Source organism: Camellia sinensis, chromosome 14, assembly GCF_055761805.1.
Source record: "Camellia sinensis isolate YWXY chromosome 14, ASM5576180v1, whole genome shotgun sequence".
Taxonomy (NCBI): domain Eukaryota; kingdom Viridiplantae; phylum Streptophyta; class Magnoliopsida; order Ericales; family Theaceae; genus Camellia; species Camellia sinensis.
This window is the reverse complement of record NC_138974.1, coordinates 57,997,541-58,010,608: the sequence shown is the minus strand read 5'-3', so window position 1 is coordinate 58,010,608 and position 13,068 is coordinate 57,997,541. Positions and strand designations below refer to the sequence as shown.

Sequence of the window (13,068 nt, the reverse complement as noted above, 5' to 3'; positions counted from 1 at the left end):
AACATATTTCTGTGCGTCGGCCTGCATGCACGGCCACCAATAGCCTTGTGAAATAGCGCGGTAGGCTAAGGACCTGCCCCCTATGTGACTGCCACAGATGCCTTCGTGAACTTCGTACAGGAAGGCTTCCACGCTGCTCAGGTGCACGCATTTCAGGTAAAGACCGGTGAAAGACTTCTTCTACAAAGCACCTGAAGGAGAGAGCCAAAACTGCTCTGACTTTACTCGCACCTTGTGTGCCTCCTTCTTATCGGCTGGAAGGGTCCGTTCTCTAAGAAAGATGATGATAGGGTCCATCTAAGAAGGACCTAACTCGGCGCAATGTACATATTTCTGCCCAGTTTCCTCAATGCTGGGCCTTGGAAGGAATTCGATCAATAGAGGGTTGGGAGATGTGCGGTCGACCATAGAAGCAAAGTCGGCCAACTCATCGGCCCGGTCATTCTCTTCTCGGCCAATCTATTGGACCCTGATCACCTGGAATCGCTTGATATGGTCCCTGACCAGAGCTTGGTACTTTACCATTCTGTTGTCCTTCGCCTCGTAAACCCCAGAAACTTGGTTAACCACAAGCTGGGAATCACTGTAAACCATTAGCTCGGATGCTTGCATCTGAAGCGCGCTCTTGAGACCGGCCAAAAGCGCCTCGTACTCGGCTTCATTGTTGGATGCTGGGAAGCCAAGGGTGATTGAATGTTCAATTGTCAGACCGTCTGGCGAAATCAAAACAATACCTAGCCCGCACCGTGACGGTTCGAGGCTCCATCAACAAAAAGTTTCCACATCTCCCCCACAAAGAGCTTCCAACATTCTAAGGGGTCTTGGGAGGCTTGAAGATTGATGGGATCACGGTTGCTCGGCAGTGCGGCTTCAGGTTCTGTGCTGATTGGTCCCACTTCAGCCCCCCTTGGTGATTCGGCACCGGACTCAGCAGGTTGAACTACGATGCCCCAGTCTGTAGATGAATCACCAGGTTGCGGTATTATGCCGACTGTAGACTCTACACTGAGTAGTTCCATGCCTTCCCCCCTTGGTGATGCGCTACCGAACAGAGCAGGTTGGGCAGTGATATCCAACTCCATCATCGCATCACCGGGAGGTGTCGTTGTATTAACTAAAGGTGTGTCGGTGGGGCGCGCAAATTCCGCGTCGCCAACTCCACCAAGTTGTTATATTTCGGTCGTGCTCACGTTCACCTCTTAATCTGCCTCGGCAATATCGACCGGGCAGATCGGGTGAGTTCCAAGTGAGAATTTGGCAACAAAATCGGCCAAAGTCTGTGCTTTGATGGCAGTGCGCGGCTGGAACTTCACATCAAACTGTCCCAACTCGACCGCCCACTTAAGAACTCGACCGGAGAAGTCCCCTCGTTCGAACAAAGCCTTAAGGGGGAACTCAGTCAGAACGATGATGGTATGGGCGTAGAAATAGTGCGGCAACTTCCTTGAAGCCATTATCAAGGCCAACGCAAACTTTTCCAGCGACAAGTATCTCGACTTTGCCGGTAGCAGGGTTTTGCTGACGTAGAAGATGGGGAGGTGCTTGATTCCTTCAGCCCGGACAAGCACCGCACTGACTGCATGCCGCGATACAGCCAGATAAAGGTAGAGTTCCTCTCCGGGCACTGGTGTGACCAACAATGGCGCGGAAGAAAAATACTCCCGAAGCTCGGCCAAAGCCCGGTCACACTCTTCGTCCCACGAGAATTTTGATTTCAAGGATTAAAAGAAAGGGCGACAGCGATCTGATGACCGGTTTATAAATCGATTAAGCGCGGCGGCCATTGCGGCCAAATGCTGCACGTCCTTAGCCGAGCTGGGCTGTTTTAACTCTTGCACGGCTCGGATCTGTATAGGGTCTGCTTCGATACCTCGGTTCGTGACTAGGAATCCCAAAAATTTCCCGGATCCCACACCGAAGGCACACTTGGATGCATTCAGGCATAGCTTGTGTGTTTTAAGAATGGCGAACATCTCGGCCAAGTCGGATAAATGGTCTGCTTGATGCCGGCTCTTAACCACCATGTCATCAATGTAAGCCTCCATTGTTCGGCCTAGCAGAGGAGCGAACATCTTGGTCACCATTCTTTGAAAAGTTGCCCCGGCGTTCTTCAAACCAAAAAGCATGACTCGGTAGCAGAAAAGTTCCCTTGGTGTAGTGAACGAGGTGATCTCTCGGTCGGGTCCATGCATTGCAATCTGATGGTAGCCGCGGTAGGCGTCCAAGAAACTGAGCCTGTCATGTCCAGCTGTTAAGTCCACAAGCTGGTCTATTCTAGGAAGAGGGAAGCTATCTTTTGGACAAGCTCGGTTGACAGTCTTGTAATCAACGCAAACTCGCCACTTCTCATTCTTTTTAGGTACCACAACTGTATTTGAGATCCACCGAGGATAGTGCACTTCTTGAATTGCTCGCGCCTTAAGCAAATTCTTAATTTCCTCCGCAACCACCTTGGCGTGATGCAGCGCCGATCTCTTTGTTCGCTGAATGACCGGCTTGGCTCCGGGAAAGACATTGAGATGATGGCATATGAAATTTGGATTGAGACCGGGCATATCGTAAGGCGACCATGCAAAAACTTCGATGTTGGCCATCAAAAACTCAACCATCTCGGCCTGTTCTTAGGCTGTAAGGCTTGAGCCGAGCAAGAAAAACTTCTCAGGATGCTCTGTATCTATTCGCACCTCCACCAATTCCTCGACAGCTTTGTCCTCGGCCTTAATGCCCATATCGTCGAGAACTCGGTGGTCCTCGGTCCCTCAATCATCTGAACGAATCCTTTGGCAGCTCGGCTCCCGTTGACTTCCACAAAGCACTGCTTTGACATGACCTGATAGCCCCAAATCTCCTCGATTGCCCCCATAGCAGAGGGGAATCTCATTACCTGATGGTAGGTCGACGCCACGGCTTGCATTGCGTGAAGCCATCCTCTTCCAAGGATCAAATTATACATGGACGGCACCTGCAACACCCAGAATTCCACTTGTTTGACCACGGATCTCGCTTTAACCGGCAGGATAATCTTTCCCAGAGGCCACTCCGGCTGTGAGTTGAAACCAACCAGTGGTGAAGTTACCGGGGCCAAATCTGTGTCTCGGAGCTTGAGCTGTTTGAAAGCGTCATAGTATATGATCTCAACCGAGCTTCCCTGATCGATCAAGATCCGTTTGACATCAAAGTCCTTGACGCAGAGTGTAACTACTAGGGCATCGTTGTCCGGCATCTGAATGCGCTCCAAATCCCCTGAGGAGAAATTGATCACATCTTTCACTTCTGTCTTCTCCCTCTTGAGCGCAGGCTGAACCGACAAGACTTCTCTCATGTGTTCTGCCTTCTTGATCATACCCCGAAGCTCGCATACCCGCGCCGGTTCCACTATGCCGTGGATGACATTTACAACCCCTTGTGGAGGCGCATCTCGGTCGCCCGGTCCCCTTGGGTCTACAGGAGCTTGATTTGCTTTCACGCCCCCACCAATGTAAAGGTCCAGGTGTCCGGCTGCGACTAGCTCTTCCAAGTGTTGCCGCAAAGGCAAATAGTCCTCTATTCTGTGGCCTCGCTCCCGGTGGAATGTGCAACGATATCTCGGATTGAAACCCTTCTGTTCGTCGCCCAACTTAGCTGGAAATCGGACATACTCCTCGTCACGGATTTCGCTAAGTATGCGATATATTGGAATCTTAAAGACCGTGGTAATGCATGTTCTTGCTTTCAACCTTCTGTTTGCATCAGCTACGTCATCTTGGGGGTAGTCATCTCGGTCATTACGACGTCCCCTACCTCGGTTTTTGCGATTCGAACCTCGGTCTGATTCCTCAGCACGGTCATTAGATCGGCTAGACTCTTGTCCGACTGCGTGCACCTTCTCTGTCGCCCTCTTGTCTGTTGCTACTGGATTTGCCTTCACGGTAGATGTTGATGCGTCATCTTCTACTCGGATGTGCTCGTTGATGCGTTGCATGAGCTGACCCATGATTGTCGATTGTTGCATGGTAAGCGAGTCCCGCAGTCTATGTCCGACCGGGAGTCCACGCTTATATTGAACGATTGCAAGGTTGATCGGGCAATCCAATATCTCATTAAAGGTCTCCCAATATCTGGTGTTGTATGCTTTGAGAGTGTCGCACTGTTCCATCTTGACGCTCAGTAGGTGGTCAACTTCCTTTGGTGTTTTGGTGTTGGTTGTGAAACGCGTCACAAAGGCTTCGGCCAACTGCTGCCACCTTTCGATACTCCCCTCTGGCAGCCTCCCGAACCATTTCAAACCCAACTCGCTCAAGCTCGACGGAAAGACAAGGCACATAAGAGCATCATTCCGTCTATGTCCGGCCATAACTTGTCGGAAATGACTTACATGCATATACGGGTCGATTTTTCCGTCGTAGAGCGTGAACTTTGGCTGGTGGAAGCCCGCCGGAAGCGGCGTTGTTTCTATCTCCAGGGAAAAAGGAGTGGCGCTCAGCCTGGCCAAATCTATATCTAGAATAAGTGGCGCTGCTTGGCGGGATGGAGGCATTCCAACCTCCTCGCTAGCATGGACCCCATAGGATAGCCGCTGGAGCGCCGGTACCCTCTGAGCCTCCCGCCGGCGAGTCCGTTCCTTCAAAACTGCCCGCAAATCCTCTGAACAGGCGGAGTAGGAGTATCTCAACGTCGTCACCGGTCGTGAGGGCCGGTAGGTGCTGTCTTGCGCGCTAGACTTCTCTGCGCGCACATCGGAATCGCCATCCCTGTAACTCTTGGTAATAGAAATGGCCGGAGTGTGCCACTGGATCTGACTGCCTGAACGGCGGGATGGGGTGCGCTCACTGTGGTCACCCACTCCAGCCCTTCTCTTTGACATGCCGCTTGAGCTCTTCCATCTCCGCCGCCATTCGCCAGATGACGGTGTCTTGGTCCCTCAACTTGTGTTCCAGACGTCTGGCGTGTGACTCTCTCCACCGCCGATGACCGTCTGGACTCTGCGAATGACCATAACTTCTCCCGCGCTTATCCCGCGCGTCCCCCGACTACCCTCCGGGGAATGTCTCCAAATCAGCCATTGGAAGGATGGCGGGATGTCCCTCTCTCCGTCGGATAAACTCCGGGGTGGCTCCGTCGATGACAGACAACGGAATCTCATCGTTGTTTGCCATGAACGGCGATCAGATGAGCCTGGAAGACAAGGTTTTGTCTGTCAAGTTCCCACAGACGGCACCAATTGTACGGGGAGCAAATATTTCGGCAAGCCCGTACTCCTTTCTTCCAAACTCCTGTCTGTCTAATCGACCTGCGAGCACAACGGCAGTGAGCTACCTGGCAGTGTGTGGCCGGAAAACCCCTCAGACGATCAAGTTAGAACACACACACACAGGGGATAGATAGAGAGAAGGAAGAGTGTTGAGTGTTTAGTGTATGTCCCACCAAATGTTCATCTCCAACGTATGGGGGGCGCAGACGTGCTTGTATACCTTCTGCGTCCCAAATCTACTCCTATTGACCTCTCAACACGTGGCACTACTATCCCATCCGTCAGCATAAACCTTGCTGAGCACCACCTAACCCAATTGCCTGCCCATTCTCCTGGGAGCTCGGCAGCCGGGTAGTACCATCTCAGCCATCGTCTGCCATGCTGCGCTTCATGCCCAAGTACTCCAACAGCTAAGCTCAGATGAGGACCGAACTCGTCGGCATCTCGGCAAAGCCGAGCTCGGGACAACTCACGCTTGTCTGCGGTCGACCTACCTGCTGAGCAAACAGGTACCTCAGTCTAACCTAGCCTTTTCTGACGCTAGACTTTTCACCTGACTGGCTTCGTAACCACGGATCCTTGCAGCTCGGTCAATCCACGCGCTGCCTTAACCGAGCAGCTTCCTTCAAGGCCGGGCCACACAACTTGGCCCAACACCTGTTCGGCCCAAATCTGTCCGGCACAACTCTGTCTGGCCCAATTCCATATCATTAATCTTCCTCTCATATATAATTCGGGTTTCGGGTTGCTTGATGTCTTTGTCCAAGCCCGCCCAAAGTTAATTCGGGTTTCTGAATTTTTGCCCAAGCCCGTACCGAATTTGAAAATATTTTGTCCAAGCCCTAAAAAAATTCGAGCTGGGCTCGGGTTGCTCGGGTTGAGTCCGTCCAAGTTGCACCCCTAATTTGATGTGATATGTTATTTGTTATAGTTAAAATAACTTATTTTATTTTTTATGAGTAAAATAACTAAAAAAACCTAAAAACCTTCTTCCCAAACGATGCGTTAGACAAGTAAAAAATATTCAAAAAAAGGTGATTTGGCAATCAAAAAATGAGCTGTAAGCCAAACCTTTTTTTTTTTTTTTGGTTAAATAGTCAAAAAGGCTAAAAAAAGCCATAGCTGAAGTGGGTCAATGGTGGTTGTTGGGCCTTTTGAAATAGGTCTCTAGGCTATGGCCCAAGTAGGAGGGTCTCACTATGCTCTGTTGCTCATGAATATATAACTTTTCTTTCCTATTCAACCTTTTGCAATCTGATTAGGTCAAATTAATCTCTTTGTTACTTTAGTCTGATTATTATTGTTTAGCTTTTATTATTGGGGCAATTATATCGATAATATATATTTTTTATTTTTATAATTGGTTTCTGATTTCTCATATGATTTTGATTTTGGCTAAAAAAGCCATATTTTTTATTTTTATAATTTTAAGCTTCGTTTGGTATTGATTACTGTAGTTCACTTTTTTGTGTTGAGGTTTTTTTAGTCTGACTTTTTTAGGCTCGTTTGATTTGTGTTTTTGGATTTTTTTGATTTATGTGAGAAAAAAATATAATGATTATGTTTAGATGTGATATTTTATTTTATTAACTTATATAGCCTATATTGTCTTTTTGTATTTTTTTAATCCCAAAATAAAAACTAAACGAGGACTTAATTTTAATGCATGAGTTCCCATATAATTTTCTAAGAATGTTTTGTTTGGTGAAGTTTTTTTAAATTGAAAAGTTAATAATCAAAAAATAAAAGTTAAAAGTATTTATTTTTCAGCTTCTAAATAATATGTTTTTCAAAAATTTATTTAAATTATTTTTACTTAATAAATTATAAACAAAAATTATATCAAATAATCTGATATAAATTATCAAATTAAAATAAATTATAATTACCCCTAAAAATTGTAACAAACCGTCCAATATCCCTCAAGGTTGACCCATAAATTTGAAAAAAAAATTTATACACATAAATCACATTACAAATGACCCCATCGATATAAAACTTCTCATAAAATTCTCACTCTAAAGCGCTCAATCTTTTTTCATTTGGGAAATGAGCATTGACATGACATACTGCGACCAAGTAGTGCTCTGGTGGGTCCCTAATAGATGAAATTATTGCCTATTCAACCCAGCTCAACTCAAAAGAAATTGCTAGGCACTGTATAACAAAAGGAAATAGATTAACAACATGAAAGTGGGGTACCTAAAAAAAAAAACAAAAATAATATATCTTTTTAATTTTAGAATTTTAAAAGAACATTAATAATGTGAAAAATAAAAATAAAAAAATCATGATCAAAATATCACATTACATAAGATTTATATACCAATTAAAACTATTAAAACTCTTAATTTAGAGTTTCTAATCTTTTTTCAAAAAAAATTTATAAATTAGTGTTAAAATTTATACATTTTAATAATTAAAATGTTATATTTTTTTCATAATTTTGTAATTTTTGTTTTCTTACTCTACTGTAATGTTATTTCCCATATAACAAAAATGCTAAAAATTCTATAATAAAAAAATAATATTACAAATTCAAATTTAATTATTTAAAAATTATTTAAAATTATTATTTTATATTTCAAATTTATTCACGCTACATAAATTTAATCTCTACATATAACTATCCATTCAAAAAAATGTAAATAGATAAGTTTTAGTTCCCAAACTTAATTTAAAAAAAGAAAAAAAAGAAAAAAGGGCATACAAAGACACTGTCGAAGGCAAAGACAGATCATGCAAACATGCATAACCAACCAACAGAAATTCCTTACATTCCGGTAAGTTTGGTCAAATTAGGAAAAGGCTCATAAATTCATTGGCTACGTTTGATTAAAAAAAATTTAGCAGTAACACACATAATTCAAATAATTAATAATAAAAAAATTAATTTCATAATACGCGTATTGTTTAAGTGATAAGCATGTTTGTAATGAAATTCAAAATTTAGGTTCAAAACTTGTTTACTCTGTATATAATAATTTTTTTATTTTAGCATATATAAAGTTGTCGCGTGGCCTGAGGAGAAGAAGGGTTTAATAAACCTATTTAGACCTTCACTTAATAATAATATAGATAAATGATAAAAAGTAAAATAGTAAAAAATAAAGTAAAAAAATAAGGAAGATTCATGTAGATCTTAATAAATAGATTTATTGTTCAATAAGTCCTATAATAATTAATAATATTTTTTATCAAACACTATTAAAAAAAGTCACTAATTGTTAATTTTCAACGATAATTTGAAAATTATCATAAAAAAATGTCACTAATTATAAGTTTTAGCGACAGTTTAAAAAAATTGCCACAAAAAAGTTACTAATTTGTAATTTTCATAGACAGTTTAAAAAATAAAATCGTCACTAATTACAAGTTTTAACAATAATTATAAAAATCATGATAAAAAAGTAACTAATTGTTAATTTTAAATGACATGTAAAAAAATATTACAAAAAATTATTTTCAGCGACGATTTTACTAAAACTTATTTTCAATAGGATTTGATTGGAATTAAGTACAACTATTATGATTATAGTTTATCCAAAAAACAAAGAAAAAGAAAAGAAAATATATTTTTTCGTATGAATTTGATTATGATGCAAATTTTGCAAGAAAATAAGAATTCTAATTCTAATTAATTACTTTTACAACAAATTTAAATTTCTTATATTTTTTTGTGTTTTTTTTTTTTTGGCAAAAAATTAGAAACTTAGTTACTATGTTCTTATGAATTTTGTATAAGAAAATTAATTTTCTTATCATTTTCACCACTTTCATACTAAACAAACTTAGACAAAATTTATTTTTTTTCCTATTTCTTTTAATTTTTACTATTTTCATCCTAATCAAAGTGAGACTAAAGTAATTTTTTTCACTAGCAATATAATAGAAACTTGCTATTACAACCGTATAACGGAAGCAATCTTAGCATGTTTAACATTCGCGTTGGAAACCAACCTCTTGATCCACTTGTTTTTCACCATATTTATGATAGGCGAAAGAGCAATGCTACGTCGCTCGAAAACAAGTCCCTTGAATCTCCTTAAAGGCAAAAATGACATCGTTTTTGTCTTTTTTTTTTTTTTTTTGGTTGAATCAGAAACGAAGAAGAAGATGGAAGAAGAAGGAGGAGGGAGGAAGGAGGAGGGAGGAGGAGAGGGAGGTAGAGGGACTAGAGGGGGAGGAGGAGGAGGAGGAGGAGGAGGAAGGACTGGAGGGGGCCCAACAAATGGGGCAGAGGCGAAGGCGGGGGCGGAGGCGGCAGAGGCAGGGGCTGCGAGGGGCGGGGCTGCGACGGCGGACCTGCGGAGGCGACGGCGGAGGCGAGGCTGCGACGATCTGGCGGAGGCGACGGCGGAGGCTGCGACGATCGGGCAGAGGGCTGCGATGGCTGAGACCTGCCTCCTCTTCCCCTCTCTTCTCTTTCCCCTCTCTTTCTCTCCTCTGTGATTTCGGGGGATTCGGGGGAAAAAAATTAAGGGGACAAATCATTTTCCATAGGAGAAATGCCAAGTACCCATAAAATTTTACATTAATTTTTTTTTTATTTTATTAAAAAACTATATATTTTAAATATAAATCCCACTATACAAAAATTAACTTGAACCACATATCACATTTTGAGATAAATATATGTGCAATTTGTGTGGGTTTCTATCTTCTGTTTTCATAATCATGAGGCCATCCCAACCATGCCTATATGAACAGAAAAAAGTTAGGGATCATAAAATTTTTTTCATGAAAATGATCATGGAAAAGTTATGCTTTTTGAATTACCTTGATTAGTGTATGGTACTTTATTCTAAATGTAATTCAAGGATCACAAAGTATTCATAATTATTTTTATAAAAAAAATTTCATGATACAGCATTGCCGATATGAATATGTGTAAATATGCCATATTTCATTTTAGGATTATACCTCTCCATATCTATTCATTCATTTTCACTTCTCACTTCTCAATTCTCACTCATCACATAGAGGGAAACAAACACAAACCAGCAACCTCAGACAGGGAGAGAGAGAGAGAGAGAGCAGTTCTTTGATGGGCAATCACAAGTTTAGACTATCATATATGTTGCCCAATGCTTGGTTTAACAAGCTGAGAAACATGAGCAGAACCAGAAACCATAGTACCTCTCATTCTATCAAGAAAAAGCTTCCATCACCAAATATCACAACAACATCAAAGAAGCCACACCTTTCTCCAACACCCAAATTCTACAACTCACCGACAAACCCAAAAGTTTCAGACACCCATTTTCCTTATTCACCAAGAAAATCATCACCCAAGAGAAAAACCCTTTACAAGCCATCTCAGAGACTTGCCACCTCCTCTGTTTCAGCCCATTGCAGCCGTCGAACCACAAGTTCCACTGATCAATTTGGGTCCAACAACGTTGATGCTGCTGCTTCAGAGTCATCATTCAATGGAGGACTACTAGCATCCTGGTCTAGCTCTCGCAGTTGCAGATTCACTTCTTCAACTACTGATGATATCATTATTGACATCAATGATCAGAATGCGAAATTTGACAAGCTTGATGGGTTGGACATAATTTCAGAGCTAGAGCTTCCTCCAATTTTGACAAAGCCTGTAAAATTCGTAGACACAACAACAAACTCTAAAAAAACTCGAAAACAGAGTAAAACTAGTCCTGTTATCATCCGAAATTCTGCAGCAAAGCTCAGAGCCAATTCTCCGAGAAAAGCTCAAAAGAAATTGCTAGTTCAAGCCTGTGGTCGAAGAAGAAAGAGGAGCATTGCATTAATTGTGAAGTCCTCGTTAGATCCACAGAGAGAATTCAAGGAATCAATGGTGGAAATGATTGTGGAGAATAACATCAGGGGGTCCAAGGATTTGGAAGAGCTTCTTGCTTGTTACCTCTCCTTGAATTCAATTGAGTACCAAGACCTCATTGTCAAGGCATTTGTGCAAATCTGGTTTGATATGGCTCACCTCAGGATTTAAAAATTCTGTGTTTTCATTTTACTACGATAATGTTATTTATCACCGTATTTATTTCTCGTCTTACGTGTATTCACGCAATAAATATTATATAAAAAAATAAAAAATATTATATAAATTAACAAATTTTATAAAATAAAGTTTATTAACTTATGTGTTAAGCGAAAAGAATACTTTGAAATTTGAAAGAAAATCCATTTTGTGCTACATTTATGGTGTGTTTGGTTGAGAAATTTGGGGAGGGATTTAGAAAGGAAAAAGAAAAAGGTGTGTGAAACTAGGTGAAATATAAGTATATTTTATTTATATTTCACATAACTTTTCCTTTTCCCTTTCCAAATCCCTCATCAAATCTCCCAACCAAACACAGCGTTAGGAATGACAATGGATAACCTACCTTGTGGGTATTTATGGAAACCCAACCTAAATACATGAGCTTTTTCTTTTTTTTCTTATCCATTGGGTAGGGTAAGTGATATTCTTTAAATATCTACAGGGGATGGGTTTGGGATGGGACTAATTTCCCCATAAGTTTTTTTTTTTTTTTTTTTTTAGATTCACAATCAAAACTAAATATGCATTCAATCTTTTTTCTTTTATTTATTTATTTTTTTTTTCAGGTTCACAACCAATTTTTTTTTTTAAAGGTTCATAGCCATTTTTTTTTTTAATTTTTAAGATTCACAACCAAAGTTAAATATACATTCAATCTTATTTTATTTTATTTGGCTCAACAATAAAATCGAATACACATTAATTAAAATTGTCACATTATTCTTGTCAAATTTTATGCATATCTAGAATTTTTTTAATTTATTTAAAAAAATTAAGGGCATTGTCTAGTACAGGTTTCGGTTTGCTGTTCTTTGTTATTTTATTTTGTTATGTATTGTAATTTTCAGAATGGTTTGCTTGTTCTAAAATTTCAATTAACGAGTACGAATCTATTTATTTTATGTTATCACACAATTTATACAACATATATATATATATATATATATATATATATATATATATATATATATATGAATGTATTTGAAAATAAGGAAATTGTAGATAATCGAAACAAGCATGAGTCGTGATTGGTTAGAAAAGATGGGTACAAAGATTTATTTGCTGGAAAAACAAAAAGGGGATACAAAGTCTTACTAAATAATTTTTTTTAAAATAAAAGAATTTTTCTTAGTTATGAACAGATTTAACTGAAATCAGCTTGTTTTCCAATGTTATGCTTCATTTATTTAGATAGAAAATATTTTTTAATGAAAAAATATTTTTTATAAAAAAAATTAAAAATATATTTTTTTATATTTGGTGGCGGTGGTGATGGAACGAAGGTGAAAGTAGAGATTGTGACATAGTGGTGAGGTGATAGTGGCAGTGATGATGGTAGTGGCTATGGTAATGGTAGTGTGATAGTGAAGGTGAGAATAGTGGTAATGGCGTTGTGAAATTAATAAAAATTTAATTAAAAATTTTTTTTTTTGTTTTTTAAAAGTAATAAGCAACAAAATTCGTGGAGGATTAAAGGAAGAAGATGGAGGATGGATTGGGTGTGGTAAGACATAGATATCTTAAAATGAGTGGTTCAGATTTGTTAAAATGTATAATTAGATTTTGGATAAATTAAAATAAATGGTTCAAATTTGCTAAGAGAAAGATGATTTAATGTCTAAAATGTCCGTGGCTAAGAGATCAACAAACAATTCTTTATTTATGCCCTGATGCAATTTAATATGGGTCTTATAACACTTTCTTCAAACAGGTTCTTTCACATTTTATTTCTTCAAACATGCTCTTATAACATTGTAATTAGGTTCTTATAACATGTAGGGGAGAGAGTAAGAGTAAGAGTGAGAGTGAGAGT

At 40.0% G+C, this 13,068-nt stretch overlaps 1 protein-coding gene across 1 annotated transcript; it reads left to right on the top strand.

Annotated features, from left to right (window-relative positions):
- The first annotated feature begins 10,135 nt into the window (after nt 1-10,135).
- On the top strand, nt 10,136-11,260 carry LOC114296269 (transcription repressor OFP1-like). The gene has a single exon (XM_028240562.2). The coding sequence runs from the start codon at nt 10,278-10,280 to the stop codon at nt 11,202-11,204; it is 927 nt and encodes a 308-aa protein (XP_028096363.2). The 5' UTR covers nt 10,136-10,277; the 3' UTR covers nt 11,205-11,260.
- The last annotated feature ends 1,808 nt before the right edge of the window (nt 11,261-13,068 follow it).